Below are 17,990 nucleotides of genomic sequence, written 5' to 3'. Positions count from 1 at the left end.
GTGCATGCAGCCATCACAGGTGCATGCTGCCATCACAGGTGCATGCTGCCATCACAGGTGCATGCTGCCATCACAGGTGCATGCTGCCATCACAGGTGCATGCAGCCATCACAGGTGCATGCTGCCATCACAGGTGCATGCTGCCATCACAGGTGCATGCTGCCATCACAGGTGCCTGTGCTACCACCTCTAGGTTTTAGGTGCCTTCTGAGGATTTGAATTCAACTCATCAGGCTTATATAGTGAGTGATTTCACCTATGCTCATTGTGTCGCTGTTGTTGTTGTTTTTAATTAAAGAAAATAGATTCTTTATGTGATTTCTCCCATGGAGCAATCTGTATATATGACCCCCCATCTGTCTTTTAGTAATAAAAATTTCCAAAGATTAAGTGAGACGAGCCATGGAGTTCTAAGTCTCTACCTGGGAGCTTTGTTGGAATGAAACTCACTCACCTCAGGATTCCAGCTGGTCCCCTGCTCCCAGCCCAGCCCCTGCTTTGCTCTCTTTGCTGATGCTGGTGCTGGTGCAGCAGCTAGCAGGCAGGACAGAGCTGAGTATTAGCCATCTGGAGCCAGGAGGAATTGCCTTGGAGGGTCACCTCCCTCCCCTGGCACCCTGTACCTTCTGCCTCTTCCCCCAAAGAATTAAGGCTTGGATTTCATCGTAATGCGACCCAGAGGTAAAAACTGCAGCTGAAGCTAAAAGCTGCCACTGGTATCTGGGGAAGAGAGAAACATCCTCCTCTCTGCCGGCTACCAAAGCCAGGGTCACCAAGGCGAGCGCTGAAGTGCAAACAGGGTGTCACCTCTGAGGAGGCCCAGACTTCATTCCTGGTACTGTGGCCACATGGGGACTCGGTGGAGGAAGGTCATTAAACAACTCTGACCAGGTTGGTAGCATAGCGTCCTGAAGTGTGCTTGCCTTTGTTCTGCAGTGAGCTGAGGGCTGCTGGGTCGGTTGACCCTTCTGCTGTTCTGTTGATGGAGGTGAGTGTAATCAGCAATGTCATGGGTGTGCCAATAAAATGACAGTGCCTTTTCTGAATGCCATAAACGTGCCGCTCAAATATAAAAACACCATACACTGTAAATGGACAAATAGCCTTTGCCTCCCGTCATATACATTTACTTCAATACTAGTGAGAGAACTATCACACACACACATGCATGCACACATGCATATGCATGCACACACACACACACACACACACACACACATGCTATGCACATGCAGTCAGAATTAGATCTCAGAATTAAATCCATTTTCTGTATAATTTCTCCATTGCCCTCGATTGGTAGGATAAAGCAGTAGAGATTATGTTTTTGGTTATTGTGTTGGGAGAAATGACAAACCCGGATCTAGAAGAAAAGTTAAGAATTGCTTTGAGACAGAACATCCTCAGGGACAGAGACAAATGAGGCTGTCCTGCAGTGTGCCCGTGTCTGTGAGCTCCTAGGATAAGTGACAGGGTCCCAACAGCTTTGCTCTGTAACATCTGTGGGATTCTGTTGCTATAAATCACCAACAGATGAGAATCCTTTCTGCTAGTGTGTCTGTAGTCAGAATAATTTGTTGTTCTAAAACAAGAATTATGTAAGTCCTAGGGACAGAGTTATTGCCAACAAACTCATTTCCCGTAGATGGGGCTGATAATGCGGCATGCTGTGTGAGCCCGGCAGTATAAACAGAATGCTGGGTTGAAAGCAAGAATCCAACACAAATGAGGTTCTCCTTCTATGGGTTTTAGAATCATTTACTTCTTTTAACTAATATTTCTTCCCACAATGAACTTGAATTTGCCACCCATGTCTGGAGTATCCAGGATATGGCTGCTACTCACGTTTGCCATCAAACAGGAGCACCGCACTTATGAGCTCCGAGCTCACTTTAAATGCTTCTTTTTCATGTTCCCGGATAACTCCATGTGGGCTGTGTCCATGACCCTTGCCGGACACCACATTTCTGTTCCCTCTTTCTGATCAACTCTTTTCTAAAATCTGACAGGCAGCCCTTTTAGAAGCCAAATCTATTTTAGAAGATGCTGTTGGAGCGCCCTTCTCTGCCTCTGCGCACCTGCCAGGTGTCTTATTTTGTATTAAAAGCAAATGACACACTTGTTTGTAGTTATATATATTGGAAAAGGTTGTTGTTATTTAGTAAAATAAGGACATAATAAAGACGATGAGAAGGATTTTTAATATTTGAAACTAAGCTATTCAATATTCTATTTTCATACTAGCTCTTGCTACTTGAGACATTCACGTGTCATGATAAATACTTTGAATTGGGTAGGAAGAATTCATTGATCATTTACCATGTAAAAAGAACAATGTTATTCTGAGCAAGGTGATAAGTTTAAACACCTATTTATTCAAATAGGTACAAATAGCTAAACAATCTCAGTTGTTTTTAAACTTTGTATCCAAGTGACCAATCTGCAATTATAGAACTGTAATGTCTTGGGCTTAAAAAAAAATTAGAAATTCCATGAAAATTCTTGCCTGTAAAAAAGGTATCTATCTGATCATGGTAAGGCTGTCTTTAACATGAGGCATTTCTTTGACTTTCTGCTCCTAGGGTATGTGTGATTTCTATTTAAAAACAAATCAACCATACCTCTCCAGTACAAGAAACTTGGAAAATAATTTAGAGAACCTTCTGCAGTTCCTTTGTTCATCTCTCACAACCCACACTTAATGCTCATCTTGGAATCCCACATTTTCTTTCAGAATCAATACATGTTAACCTTCGTATTTGGCATTTCTGGAAATTGCACGAGATTGGTAGTTAGCTGCGTGCACATGCATTTGTACCCATGCAACAGCCTGATCAGACTAGAGCCCCAGCTCACTAGAGCCCCAGAATACAGTGCACATGGGTTTTTCACGGAACTTAAGGAAATGGGGGACCAAGCTGAAAAACCCAAGTTCGAGGAATTTAAAGGGAGCAGGGCAGTTCTAGATTCCCAGGACGCCTGCTACCCCCACAAGACATTATTTAAATACGGTGTTAAAATCAAAGCACTCTTGTAGTTTCCCCGTGCACTGTAGGACCTGTATGGATGGATGTAGGACCTCTGTGGCTCTCCTTTATGTCACTTCAGGATCCACCTGCCTTTATGTTCCTAACAGGAGCAGAAGCAAAGACCTGCAGGCACACTGGCTGATTATGAGATAGCGGCTGCTTGTTTAATCCTGAAAGATGAGCCATGATGTGATGCAGTGCCCACGCTGATGGAGGCTGACTCCGCCTTCTTCTCACCCCTGCTAATGGCCCTTCTCCCGCCCAGCCCAGCCTGCTCTCAGCTGCCTGGATCACAGGCTGTGAATAATTAATAGAGACTGTCCTGTGAGCTGGAGAGAGAAGCTGCCATATTCACATTGTGTAGCTGTATGCATGCAGAGCTTTCCTGTCCTTCCAGACACAGAACCCAAGATCTCCCCCCAGACCTAGCAGTCTCATGCTTCAGGGAAACTCTCGGCCATATGTGATCATCTACCTGTCATGGATTTTCAGGGTCAAACCCTAGTTCAGGGTGTGTTGTAACAACTCTGGATGGTATTTACTGTGGCTGTAAGCAGTTTACCTTGGCTTCTGCACAAAGGGTTTTTCTGGGTTGATAAGGAAGCTCATACTGGATGTCACATGTGGGCCCTGCATGTAGGGTTTGACACTATAAACCTCATTTTTCCCAACATATTGTTGTGGAAAAAAATTCCTAACATGCAGTAACACTGAAGGAATTGAACCAGGGCACACCCATACACCCACCACCCAAAGTTTGGCATGGGCCCATCCCATTTCTAATTATTTTGAAGTAAATTGCCAACTTACTTTTCACCCTTAACTAATGTATGTGTGATGTTTACCATAGCTTTTTAGATAAAACATCTCCAAAGTGTGGTGCACATATTTTAAATTGGCTTTTGATACATTTTATCGAATACAGCATCCGTGTAATGCAAACTCCATCAGGATCTGGAGCCATCGGCACAAGCGATGTCTTTATGCCCCGCCCCAGCCCCACCAAGAAATAGTACCACTTTGTGCAAGGTTTTATCTTCTCAGCATTTTGGTTTTGAGATTCATATCAGCCATCAGGATGGTCGATAGTTCATTCCTTTTTATTATGGAGTAGTTATGGCCCCACAGATTGCTTATCCATGCTCCTATCAATGGACACCAGGGCTACTTGAAGCTTGGAGATATCATGACTACCACTTTTAAGAGCAGCTTTGAATGACTTCTGGGGACAAATTCATTCTGGGTAAAAGTCTAAGATTGGCACTGGTGGATCACAGGTCCAGTGTGGATTCCTTTGTGAAAGAAACCACCGGAGCTGTCTGTAATTTAATTATACATTTTACATTCTCACCCATCAGGCCTGAGCATTCTGGCTGCGCATGCACTCTGGTGGGAGTGCAGTGGGTGTTGTTGTGGCTTTCACGTCTCCCTGATGGGCAACGGTACTGCGTTCTTTGTCTCCCAGTGTTCAGATCTTTAAAATTGTGTTGTTTATCTTTTTGTTATTGTATTCTAGGTCTTCTTTTTAAAGCATTCTTTATGGTCATCTGTGTGCCATTTCTTTTCAGATATGTTTTACAACATCGCGTGTATTCCAGACTAGCATGTCCCTGTTTCTTTGAAGGATTCCTTTTGATGAGCTTATGCAATGTTAAACTCTAACATAGTCTAATTTAGCAACGTTTCATTGCTTCCCCAACTCTTTAGTCAAGTGTAATTTCGCAGTTTTCTTTTATGTCTTCTGGGGCCCTCTGTGTTGGTCATCTTTTCTCCACCATAACAAAGAGTGGGCACATGGTACTTGACAAAAAAACTTTTATGCAGGTCATAGTTCTGGAGGCTGAGAAGCTGAGTGAGCCCACACCGGGAGGTGGGGACCCTTGTGTTGAATGCCAGGCAGCCCTGTATGTGCAGGGGCAGGCAGGCAACCACAGCTTGACAGTGAGAGCTTCCGCAGCCATCACCACCAGACCTCCTAAGAGCCTTCGCCCTGTAGAGCACCTTCCAGTAGTGCTGTCTTGCCACCAATCCTTAAATCCCATCGGACCTGAGAGACACTCAGACCATGTCATACCGCAGCACCATTAAGGGACCTTATTTTCGCTGATGCCTTAGGACCTTAATGGTTTTAGCCTTTATACTTTAAGTTCATGATCCATCTCACTATAAGAGATTTAACTTTATTTTATGTAGGTGAGTAGTTTTGCCTGCATGTATGTATGTATGTATGAAAAATGGGTGTGCAGTGCCTTCAGAGTCTCAGAGAGGGGTTCAGATACCCTGGAACTGAAGTTGCAGGTAGATGTATATTGCCGTGTGGGTGCTGGGAACTGAAATCTAGCTCCTCTGAAAGAGCAGCCAATGCTCTTAACTGCTTAGTCACCGCTTCAGCCCCAACAATGGGGACATCGGTTATGTTGGCACCATCTATTGAACTTTTTCCCCATTGTATTTTGGCATCTTTGTCAAAAGTTCATTAGATGGCCAAATATGAGTCTTTGTGTATTTACTATATGTATGTGCTCATTTGTGCATGGGTGTGCATGAGTGTGCTTATGTGGGGTGTGTGTTTGTATGTGTGTGTGTGTCTGTGTTGTATGCATGTGTTTGCATAGGTGCGGTAGATGTCTGTGTGCCTGTGCATGTGTGTATATGTGTGTGTGTGTGTGTGTGTGTGTGTGTTTTGTATGCATGTGTTTATCTAGGTGTGGTAAATGTTTGTATACCTGTGAATGTATGTGTCTGTGTTGTATGCATGTGTTTGGGTAGGCGTGGTGTGTGCTTGTATACCTCTGTGCTTGTATGCCTCTGTGTGTGTGTGTGTGTGTGTGTGTGTGTGTGTGTGTTCACATGCGGAGGCCTGCAGTGGATGCTGGGAATCTCCCTTGATTGCTTTTCCACATTATCCATTGCATCGGGGTCTCAGTCGAACCCAGTGCTTCTCACTGGTCTCACTGGCTCTGAGGATCCGATCTCTGCCTACCTAAGCCTGAAATTCCAGGCAGGCTGCCACACTCACCTAACGGGGATCCAAATCTGGTCCCCACGCTTGCTCAGCAAGCACTTTGCCCACTGAGCCTCTCCCAGGCCTGTCCACGTTCCTTCGTGAGGCAGGCCTCTCTCACGGGACTCAGATCTCATGAATCCAGCCAAGCTGGCTGCAGAGAGCTCTCTCCACATCCCCCAGCCCTTGGGAGTGACAGACAGTGCCCACAGCTCCTGGGTTTTACTTGGGTGCTAGGGATCTGAACTCGAGTTCTCATGCTTTTGTGGAGGAAATCTAAGCCATCTCCCCAGCCCCTGAATTCTGTTTATTCACTCAGTTATGTCCTATGGGAACACTTGTCCATCCTGGTATCATATCGCCTGCTTATGGGAGCCTTACGGTAAGTTTGGAAATCAGGAAATATAAATCTTTTCCCAGATTGCTTTGACTATTCTAGGTTCTTCAAGGCTTCCATACAAATCCGAGAATCTGATATAATTTTATGAGGGGGAAAAATGTCCAAATGGGATTATAGTTGAACTGAAACTGAATCTGTGCATAAGGCCAGGGCAATTGGCATCTTCACAGTATTTGGTCTCTAATCCATGAGCATCTGAGGTCTTTCTGGCTACACAGATCTTAATTTTCTTGGCAGTGCTTTTTCTAGAGTTCAGATATTACTCATCTTTTTGTGAATATTATTTCTAAGCACGTGACTTTTGTGTTTGTTGAGTAGCCAGTTTTCCCTCGCTATAAAAAAATACCCAATCTAACCAACTTTAAAGAGAAAAGGGTTATTTTAGCTCATCGTTTTGGTTCATGACACATTCACTCCACTGCTTTGAATCTGTGAGGATCCTAAAATATTCAACTCATGGATTGTGAGGGAGCAGAGTGGGAATGAGGAGCGACCAAGGGCCCTGGGTCCCCAAGGCTATGCCCCCAATTATGTGACAATTTCCCAGTAAGCTCATCTGCTAGCCGCTCTGCCAGCTGCCAGAATTGCCACTTTGCAGAGAGAGTCTTTAAGTCATGGGTTTCTGAGGAATAGCTAAAGTCCAAACTATAACCTTGCTATTGCAAAGAAATTACACTTCAAAAGCATTCTCCAGATGTTAGCCACTCTTATGTGGCTCACTTTTGTGATGTCTGTGTTTTAGGGCCACCCTGCTCAGTGTCTATAAGCAATATACAAAAAAAAAAAAAAAAAAGGAAAGCATTACATCATCTCTTTAGAGAGATGCAGGTGGTAGGCCACCAGCTCCTTCTCTTACCCCAGGGTCTTTTGTCCTGTGTGCATCATAGAATTCTCACCACGTCTCCTGCCCCTTAACACAGGACTTAGCTTCTCGGTGACCACAGCCTTTCCTGTAACATTTGTAGAGAGAATGCTCTCACTTTTCCTTCCAGAGACATATACACATGCTTCAGAGAGAGAGAGAGAGAGAGTTTTGGGAAGACCTTTAAAATGTTTAGGGGACTTCCTAAGCCTGTTTGTCAGCATCTGGGTGCTTGCAGGCCTCTAATATCAACCTTGTTCTGGAGCGAGACACTGATGGGGAACAGTGATGTCCTTCACCCATATCTTTCCACTCAGTGCAGTGCTCAGCTGTGTCCAGCTGCTCCATAAGGACCCAAGCATACCTGACTTCTCCCAAGCAGCTGTGCTAAACTTCCCACTGTCCCAGTAAATGCCTTCCGGAATGACTGCGGGTCCCCAGAGATATAGGAGCCTGCTGACAGGAGCTTTTCAGGATTCTCTTCCTAACCTCCCCTGCCCCCTGGCCCATGATGTCATGGGTAATGCATACCTCCACTGTCACCTCCAGTGACTACCCAGAGGTCACCAGCCGCAGTGATACCATGTGTCCATGTCCTCCCACGCAGGTGCCGAAGACATGGGCAGCAAACTGTCTTTACCAGGTGGCAACTCCACGGTGCAATGCCCCAGCATGGAAGAAATCCACACCGCTTACAAACAGAGGAACCGCTCCCGAGCCCGAGACCTACTCAGAGAAGTTTGTGAAGAGAGTGAATCCTCACAGGAGAAGGTAGGGTGCGCTACTGCCCCAGGGTTGCTGGTATGCGTGTGTGTGTGTGTGTGTGTGTGTGTGTGTGTGTGTGTGTGTGTGAGACAGAGACAGAGACAGAGACAGAGAGACAGAGACAGAGACAGAGAGAGACACAGACACAGACACAGACACAGACACAGACACAGACACAGACACAGACAGATACCTGTGTATGCATACAGAAGCCCAAGGTCTATGGGCATTTAGTACAGAAGGAAGCCAGAAGATCCCCTAGAATTTTGGACAGTTGTGAGCCTTGATGTGGGTGTTGAGAACAAACTGAACTCAGATCCTCCACAATGGCCACTAGTGCTTTTAACCATTGAGCCATCTCTCCAGCCCCTCCACCATATTTTTTTGATACAGGGTCACTCACTGAACCCAGAGCTTGTCATCTCAGCCACACTAGGCTGGTCAGCAAGACCCCAAGGATCTTCCTGGGTCCACACCTCTAGAACAACTGAGGTTATAGGCATGCACCAATGAATCTGGGTTTTACACGGTTACTGGGTATCCAAACCCAGGTCTTCATGTTTACACAGCAAGCGCTTTATCCAATGAGCACCCCGCCCCTGCTTTTACCCACTGGAAAGTAGGAATAAAGTCTCCCTTTTAGCGATGATGGGCAGGGAGGGATAAAGTCTCATGGATCCCAGGTTGTCTGCTAACTCACTATGCAGTCAAGGTTGACCCTAAACTTCTGATTCTCCTGCCTCCATTTCTGGGATAGGGGTTGCAGACATGTCACTCCCTGCCAGGTTTAAGATGCTGGGGATGAAGGAGGATACCTGGACCGGCTGAACCACATCCCCAGCTTGCACAAGAGTCATCTTCGCACTGCCAGAGTCTTCACGGGACTCCAGTGTTCCTTTGGAAACACCTTGATTTGCACTTGGGCATGTGGAGAGGGGTCCTTTCCAGGGGTTTCTGCAGTGGCATGATGCTATCGCCTTCCATGTCGGGCCTTGCAGGGTTGTAAATGCAGACTGTTGCTCAGACAATTTTGGAAAAATCTGTTAGTAAAGGAAAGAAGAAGAAGAAGAAGAAGAAGAAGAAGAAGAAGAAGAAGAAGAAGAAGAAGAAGAAGAAGAAGAAGAAGAAGAAGAAAAAGAAGAAGAAGAAGAAAGAAGAAAAGCTAAGCACATCCCTAATGTGCCCAAACACTGCCTCTTTGTTGACTTGGTACGTTTTCTTCTAGCCTGATGCTCTGGTGGAGTGTTGCCACTTCTGATAATATATGATGAATTATGTAAGTAATAAATACAAATAATTGTTTTGCATATACTTCGTGATTGCTTCTATTATATGCAAAATTTTCTCCAGGACTATAAATTCATCATGGGCATCATCATTGATTCCCTGTGATAGAGAGAACATAATTTAAATTCAATCCACTCCTCTTGATTGGATATTTGGATTATTTCAAATTTCTTACCAACAATGTTGTACAGAATTTTTTGCCTATTTGTTTTCTTATTGGAAGGCGATTTTCTTAGCATGCATGGGTGTCCCAAATGGAGAGTGTAGGTATGCACGTTTTTGTTAGCACATTAGTATAAAACAGTGAGTTTTGTTTTGACACTTTCATACATGGTATTTAAAGTTTTATGACGTATGCCAACCCATTTGCTAAAAAGCAAACCCAAAATAACCCTCCTGCCAACAGCTCAAGGGGAATAAGAATCGAATGGAAACCCTTCATCAATACTTTGTTTGCGTTACTTTGGTTAGCCTAGTCTTAATCTGTCTACATTTAATTGAATGTTAGAAATGATTCCATTTTTAATCCTCTAGCCAATTCTCAGAAAAGTCAGAGATTGGGAGACAATGAGCACCGTGAAGAGGACATTTAATATCGATCTGGTTGTGAGTTCTCAGGGCCACACCTATGTGTGTGAGATGGCCCAATTGTTGGGTCCACAAGGTGATGTAATCCCCAGTGTTCCCTGGCCATAGGAGGCTTTGAAGAATTCCCAAAGCAACAGATAACAGCTCCACACAATTTGAAAAGCTCTCCAGTACAGTTTCAGTAAATAAGCCAGTAACTTCTGCTTCTATTAAGATGAAGGAATGGATGCAGGCATGCAGAAGAAAGTCATGGCACACAGGCAAAACACTAGTGCATATAAAAAATAAAAACAATTAGGCATGTTTTTAAAAACTAAAGAGAAGCTAGAGCTGGTATGCTTCTCAACATTCCTCTCTCTGTCCACAGCAATGCTGCATACACAGCAAAGGACATTTTCAAGTGAGAGAGAAAAGACCCACTGTGCGGTCAGAGCTCAGGGGAAAGGTGGTGTTGCGTCGTTGCATCCCTGACTAACCACCAAGAAGCTGGCAACCCAGAAACAAATGGACATAGACAAAGAAGCTCTGAGGAAAGGCAGAGCACCAGGCAAGGGCAGCATGAAAAGACAGAGTCTATAGGCAATGCCCAGCCACGCCACAGCAGTGCCTGCAGCCCTTCCCCACCATGCTCCTGCCAAGGCCAGGTGGAGAGGCTCTAACCCAGCCAGGCTGTCATCCAAGAAGTCTGCTGGGAGCTGGGACGCTAATCAGCACTCGGGTACTAGGTGGTAATATAATTACCATACCCCCAGCACACACACACACACACACACACACACACACACACGCACACGCACACGCACACGCACACGCACACATGCACGCACGCACGCGCACACGCACGCGCGCGCACAAACATACTACTTTCACTGGAGACCTAGGGGCATGAAAGACCTTCCTGCCTAACCCGGGAGTCCATTCTCCTCGTCCCATCTAATTCTGAGTAGTTCCTGTTTTCCCAGGAGTGATTAATCCACACAACTGTTCACCCACCAGAGTTAGCAGAGTCCAAGCCCAGGACTTAAATAGGATCCCGTTCCTAAAATACATTTTCACTAATCACCAGATCCTAATAAACACACTCTCCTCAGGAAACAGAAAAATATCACTCAGGGAGAACAGGGCAGCCACATTGTCGGCAGCTGGATGAGTCAGATGTTTGGAAGCTCAGACAAGACTTCTAAAAACAGACCAAACACCCCGGCGAGCAAACATGAGTGTGCTTAAAGCAAAAGTAAACAGTGTGAGTCTCCGAAGAAGGAGTGTCACAGAGGAGCAAGGGGGAAGGAAATGGAAATTTTACAATCGCTAAAACACAATAGCTGAAGGTTTCTTTTGTAGACAAACTCAAGTCTAGAATAGAGAAGACAGTGGAAAGAATCTATACCCTGATAGCTTGAGAAAGAGGGAAGGGGAAAGAGGAAGAGATAGGGAGGAGGAGAGATGGGAGAAGGGGAGACGGAAAAGAAGGGGAGAGATGGGAAGAAAGAGGGGAAGGAGGGCGAGAGATGGGGAGGGGAGAGGGAGAGGAGAGGAAGGAGAAGAGAAAGGAGAAAAGGGAGAGATGGGGAGGGAGAAAGGAAGAAAGGAAAGGGGGAGAGGGAGATATGGGAAGAGGGAGGGGAGGAGAGATGGAGAAGGGAAGGGGTAGAGAAGAAAGGGGGAGAGGAAGGGGGAAGGAGTGAGGAAGGAGCAAGAGATCGAAAGTAAAGAGATCCTCTGAGGAGGTGGGAATTTTAGCTGAAGTCATGCTTTCAGAGTCCAGAAGGAGTGGAAGGAAACACACTGAACCCTAATTCAGGAAACTTAAAGCTCCCCCAAAGCAGAGAAGATAGAGCCAGCAGAGTGGAGAAGCAAGAGGGTCCCCAACAGGAGCGAAGTCAGTGACCAGTGCTCCCCACATATCATCCTCAAGCCACCGTGAAAACAAAAGAAACAAAACCAAAAGTATTGAAAGCTCTGGGGGGAGGAGAGAGACAGAGACAGGGAGAGAGAGAGAGAGACAGAGAGACAGAGAGAGAGGCAGAGACACAGAGAGACACAGAGACAGAGAGAGACACAGAGAGACACAGAGACAGAGAGAGACACAGAGAGACACAGAGACAGAGAGAGACACAGAGAGACACAGAGACAGAGAGAGAGTCAGAGAGAGATACAGAGAGACAGAGACAGAGAGAGACAGAGACAGAGAGAGACAGAGACACAGAGAGACACAGAGACAGAGAGACACAGAGACAGAGAGACACAGAGACAGAGAGAGAGACAGAGTCAGAGAGAGAGACAGAGAGACAGAGACACAGAGAGACACAGAGACAGAGAGACACAGAGACAGAGAGAGAGACAGAGTCAGAGAGAGAGACAGAGAGACAGAGACACAGAGAGACACAGAGACAGAGAGACACAGAGACAGAGAGAGAGACAGAGTCAGAGAGAGAGACAGAGAGACACAGAGACACAGAGAGATACAGAGAGAGACAGAGAGAGACAGAGACACAGAGAGACACAGAAAGAGAAACACAGAGAGAGAGACATGCTTCCTTGGTGGGGACAATTTGAACATTATCAGACACCAGGGACCAGGGGAGGGACACAAAGCACTAAAGGAGGAGAGGGGTCAACCTAGAGCCCCACGGCCTAGAGAAAACCCTTCAGGAAGGAAGAGGAATAAATACATTCTGGAATGATTGAGAAGAGAGAACTAACGTCTGGAAGGTGTCCCTGTTGGAGCAGCTAAACCTAAATGACAAACGAGGGCTGTCGGGACAAGTAGGAGCCTGGTGAGAACAAAGCCCGAACACACAGAAGAGGTTGTTACTCCTTTCTTTGTCCCTCAAGTTGTATTTGACAGTTGAAGCAAACGGAACCATCGCTTAATACAGCTCTTAATCTAGAGAGAGGGGATTTTTAAAAATAAGGCAATTATCTAATAAAGGTAAAATTTCAATGCTATCTAAACTGATTTTAAAAATTACTGAAAATAGTGTTTTATCAGTCTATCTATCTATAATGCAATACCTGAAGCAATCATTTACAAAACTGCTTATAACCAGATATGATGGTGCGTGCCTTTAATCTCAGCGCTTGGGAGAAAGGCAACAGATCTACAAAGAGGTACAGAGAGTTCCAGACTAACCAAGGACGCATAGTGAGTCACTGTCTACAAATAATTAAACATTAAAACTATTCATAGAGCTATATAAAAAAAAACAGTATAACCAAATAAAAATGAAATTCAAAATAAATCAAGCTGCTCACAGGGAAAAAAAATAAAAATGAAAATAAACAAAAGCAAACAAAATCACATGGCAGACTTAAATTCAACATCTAAATAATTATATTAAATATAATTGATTTAAATCTGTGAGCTTAGTCCCAGAGTTTTACAGGTAAGATTTTTAAAAAGAATAAGCAATAGATATTATCTGTGAGAAACTCACTTTAAATACAGTGGTGTCTGTATTAAATACAATGTGAATGTATTCATGTGCGAGAGTGTTTGTGTGTGTGTGTGTGTGTGTGTGTATGAGTGTGTGAGTGTGTATGTATGTGTGAGTGTGCATGTGTGTGAGTATGTGTACATATGTGCATGCATGTGTGAGTGTTGTGAATGTGAGTGTGTGAGTGTACATATGTATGTGCATGTGTGTGAGTGTGGTGTGTGTGAGTGTATATTATGTGTGAATATGTGTGATTGTGTGTGAATGTGCATATGTGTGCGAATGAGTATGTGTTCAGAAAGTAAGTAGATGAAAATATATAAGCATTAAGCAAAAGCAAACAGGAGTGGCTATGTTGAGATCAGATAAAGTGAGCTACAGAGCAAAGAGAATTACCGTCGGGGGGGGGTGTTACTAACTAAGAGTAAGGATCTGGATCTCTAAGATAGCAATCTTCAATCTTTATGCATAATTTGTGATTAGAAACTGCATTCATGCTCTCCTCTGAAATAAAAAAGAATTATTATAATTATAATCAATGTATTATTCAGTAGACCACCTGATGTTCAAACCAGGGAAATAAGGTGAAGTTAAATAAAACACGTGTAGAACTGAAGGGAAAATAAAACTATCCTCATTCGCAGATGGTACAGCCTGCATAATCAGTCCAGAAAAGAAAGGACCTAGAAAAAAAAAGGAAAATAGATAAACTGCCTATTGCCAAAATTAGAAAGTTACGCTCTAATAAAAACTCTGCTTGGAGGCTAGAAAGAAAACCCGCGGGCTTGGAGGAAGTATTGGCTAGCTGCACCCCTAATATCACCTTCCCTCTGAAGGGTAGAACTTGGAGGAGTGGACATTAGAAAGCAAACATTCCAAGCTCAGGCAAGGAGCCCTACTCCCCAAAGGGACACACACACACACACACACACACACACACACACACACACACACTCACATTCACTCACATACACACACATAAACTCACACTTGCACACACACCTACAGACATACTTACAAACACACACATTTACTCACAAACATACACACACTCATACACATACACTCACATAAACACATACACTCATTCACACCCACTCATATATACATACTCACTCATACTTACAGACATACTTACAAACACACCCATTCACTCACAAGCATACACTCTCACACACACTCATACACACACACTACATGCACATTTATAGACATACTTAAAAACACACACAGTCACACACATACACACACATACACTCACTAATATACACATACTCACTCACACTTACACACACACACACACACACACACACACGACATGTTGGCTTTCTCACTGTAGACAGATAGAACATCATAGCAATGAAGGCACAGGGAAGGAATGATGTTTACCTCAGGACATCCAGGAAAAGAGGGTGAGGGAGGCAGAGTGGAGCAGTGATTGGACGCATGTCAAGGACATGTCCTTGGTGACCTCTGTCCTCTGACTAGGCACCGCCTCTCACAGTCTATCCCGCTAGGACCAAATGTGTATCATCCACAGTATGACAGAAGTATAGATTAGTGCCTGGAAGGGTGGAGTGGCAGAATGCCTGAGCCTATAAGGCAGCAGAAGGCAGATTTCTTGGCAAAGCAGTCGTATGTGGCACAAGTCTGCCCTAGATATGTACAGTGTCCTGACATCCTATCACTGGTTTTGAAACCATGGACAGTTTTTACATTTCAAATGTTTTCCCCATTCCAGGTCTCCCCTTCGGAAACCCCTTATCCTATCCTCCTCCCCCTGCCTCTGTGAGGGTGCTCCCCCACCTACCCACCCACTCCTGTCTTCCCGCCCTGGCATTCCCTTACACTGGGGCTTCGAACAACCTCAGGCCCGAGGGCTGCTCCTGCCACTGATGTCCAACAAGGTCATCCTCTGCCACATATGCAGCGGGAGCCATGGGTCGCTCCATGTGTGCTCTTTGGTTGGTGGTCCAGTCCCCAGGAGCTCCAAGGGGTCTGGCCGGTTGACATTGTTGCTCCCCCGATGGGGCTGCAAACCCCCTCAGCTCCTTCAGTCCCTTTTCCAATTCCTCCATCAGGGGCCCAGCTCTGTTCTGTTTTTGTGACTTCCATAATCTCTAATTATTTCCCAGTTTAAAAAAACAAAGTTCTTTTTTAAAAAATAAGAACAATATAACGCTACTTTGTAATGTTTGCGAACTAGTTAAAATGAATCAATTTATGATTTTTACAGTCAGGGTAGCAGGTCTTCCCAGTGAGGCAGAGACCAGTGGGGGACACGTGGGAGCATCTTTGGTTTGGTTATGGTGACAAACTTAAGTTATCCTAGGACAGCTTAAGAAGGGGGAAGGGTTTTTCTGTCCACTTTTGAGTGTGGGGTTCTTTGGGCTTCTGCCCATTGCTGACCGGCTCTGCTGACCGGCTCTGCTGACCAGCTCTGTTGTTTTCTGAGCAGCATGGATGAGAAGGCTCGGGGACACAGCGCTGCTCACCCCGGGGTGGACAGGAAGAAGAGAGGAAGAAAGGATCGGGGAGGGGCTCAGTGGGGCAGTGACAAGTGTCAAGGGCATGACCTTCAGAGACCTCTTTTCTCCAAGTCAGGGCCATCAGCCTGGGGACCCAGTCACGTGGGAGAGTAGGTGGCAGTTCATTGAAACAGCATGACTCCGCCTTCCGGGCAGGTGTACCATACACCTGGTAAAAGGTGTAAAGATGGAGGTCAGAGAAAAGGCCCATAGGTAAAGTGCTGGCTCTATAAGCATGAACACCCGAGTTTAGATCTTTAATGTCCACATAAAAGCAAGGTGTGGGGACTTAGGCCTGCAACCCAAGTGCTGGACAAGGGGACAGAGATAAGTGGATCCCAGGGACTTAGTGGCCAGCCAGTCTGGCAGAAATGGGGAGCTCAAGGTTCTGTGAGAGACCTTGTCTCAAAAGGTAAGTTGGAAAGCAATAGAGGAGAACGCAAGCAGTCGTGAGCCTCCCCTCAAGCATGTACCTCCAAAGAAGCCGGGTGCACGTACACAAACAGATAAAAAGCACACTTGTGTTTGTATACCATTCCTATGAGTGTGTATGGGTAAATATGCCTTAGAAGGCCATGTGCGAGCTTTCCTTTATAGAGGGAGGTGAGGGCATAGGGGGAGGCTGGCCCTTCGTCTTATACTGAATTAAATACTTCAGAGCCACCAGGTTGTCTCCAGCCAGAAAGGGAGCTCCTGCCTTCCCTGTCTTCTGGGTCCCTCTTGGCTATGGCTGGCTGTGACATCGCCCATCACCTCCTGACAATGGGGCTTTTAGGCCTGTGATGGACAGAAGTCTAGACAGCTTTTAGTCCTGGAAGTCAGCTAATCAATCATTTGTGGCTTTTCTCCGTAATGCAAGCGCTTTCCAGGAATGGCTGGGCTTTCCGGGCCCCACCTAGCCAGGGGGATGGTGGGTTTTTGTTTTCCAGTTACGTTTAAACAAGTTCAGCCCCGCTCAGTTGTCAGACACACTGTCTCTAGTGGGGTCACACCATCGACAGGACTCATGTTCCTCCAAGGGTCTCAGCCTACCTGGTGGGTCTTGGGTGAAATGAAGAGAATGTGGATCAGTGCTACAGACCACAGTTCAGATCCGGGGTAGCTCTGTTGATTGTGTAGCTCCTAACTGAGGGTCACAGGTTCAGATCCCTGGCATGGAAATAGAGTCCTTGCATGGCCATACTGAGGATACCGTATGACTGTGCAAACGAAGTACTCCGTGCAGCATCCACACATGGACAGAGCTTGGCGAACATCCATTGCTCTTCCCAGAGCCTCACTCAGAGGCCTCTTCCTGCCCATCTTGCTCTGACATACTTCCTGGAGATGTCTGAACTGGTTTTCTGAACTGTTCTGTTGGTTATTTTGTGCAAGTGCATGTGCATACACATGCGTGCCCATACACACACACACACACACACACACACAAACACACACACACACACATACACCATGAGCTTACCTATAAACTCAGGAAGACCTGACTGACTCACTCCTGCCTGGTTTTCCACTTGCCTCCTTCCACATGCTCTCACTGGAGATCATGAGGAGCAGCCGTGTTATAGGAAGGATTGAGATCTCAGCCGTGTATTCCCACACATGTGCTGATCCATGGGTGGACGCAGGTCTGTGAGTTGCTGGACTGCCTACCTGTCACCGACTTCTAAATGCCAGAGTATCTGGAATGAAGTTGGAACTCGGGCAGAGACCAGTGTCCGTCCCATCAGTCTCTTCCTCAGAACTCAAATCAAGAGCTCTGCAGATGCTTCATCTCTGGATTCTGGTGTGTGGAACCCCATCATCAGTCACATACATTTATCAATAACCCGCAGGGCCATGGTTTAGGGTTTCTATTGCTGTGATGAAACGCAATGACCATAGAAACTCTTAGAAAGGAAAACATTGAATTGGGGCTCGCTGACAGTTTCAGAGCTTTAGTACATTTTAATCTTAGTGAGGAACATGGCAGCGTACAGGCAGACAAGGTGCTGGAGTATTTGAGAGTTCTAATCTAGATTCCTAGGCAGCAGGAAGATAATGAGATGCTGGAACTAGTTTGGGCTTCTAAAGCCTCAAAGCCCATCCGCATTGAC

The 17,990-nt window shown here is 45.5% G+C and overlaps 1 protein-coding gene across 2 annotated transcripts in view; it reads left to right on the top strand.

Moving 5' to 3' along the window:
• Lrrk1 (leucine rich repeat kinase 1) overlaps window positions 1–17,990 on the top strand; it is a 131,913-nt gene that overhangs the window by 38,569 nt on the left and 75,354 nt on the right. For both annotated transcript variants that reach the window (XM_021205384.1, XM_029540805.1), the window contains exon 3: window positions 7,900–8,063. In XM_021205384.1, coding sequence (XP_021061043.1) covers window positions 7,900–8,063 — 164 coding nt within the window. The remainder of the gene's footprint in view (window positions 1–7,899; window positions 8,064–17,990) is intronic.

Source organism: Mus pahari, chromosome 1 (assembly GCF_900095145.1).
Source record: "Mus pahari chromosome 1, PAHARI_EIJ_v1.1, whole genome shotgun sequence".
Taxonomy (NCBI): domain Eukaryota; kingdom Metazoa; phylum Chordata; class Mammalia; order Rodentia; family Muridae; genus Mus; species Mus pahari.
This window is presented reverse-complemented; position numbering and strand designations above follow the sequence as displayed.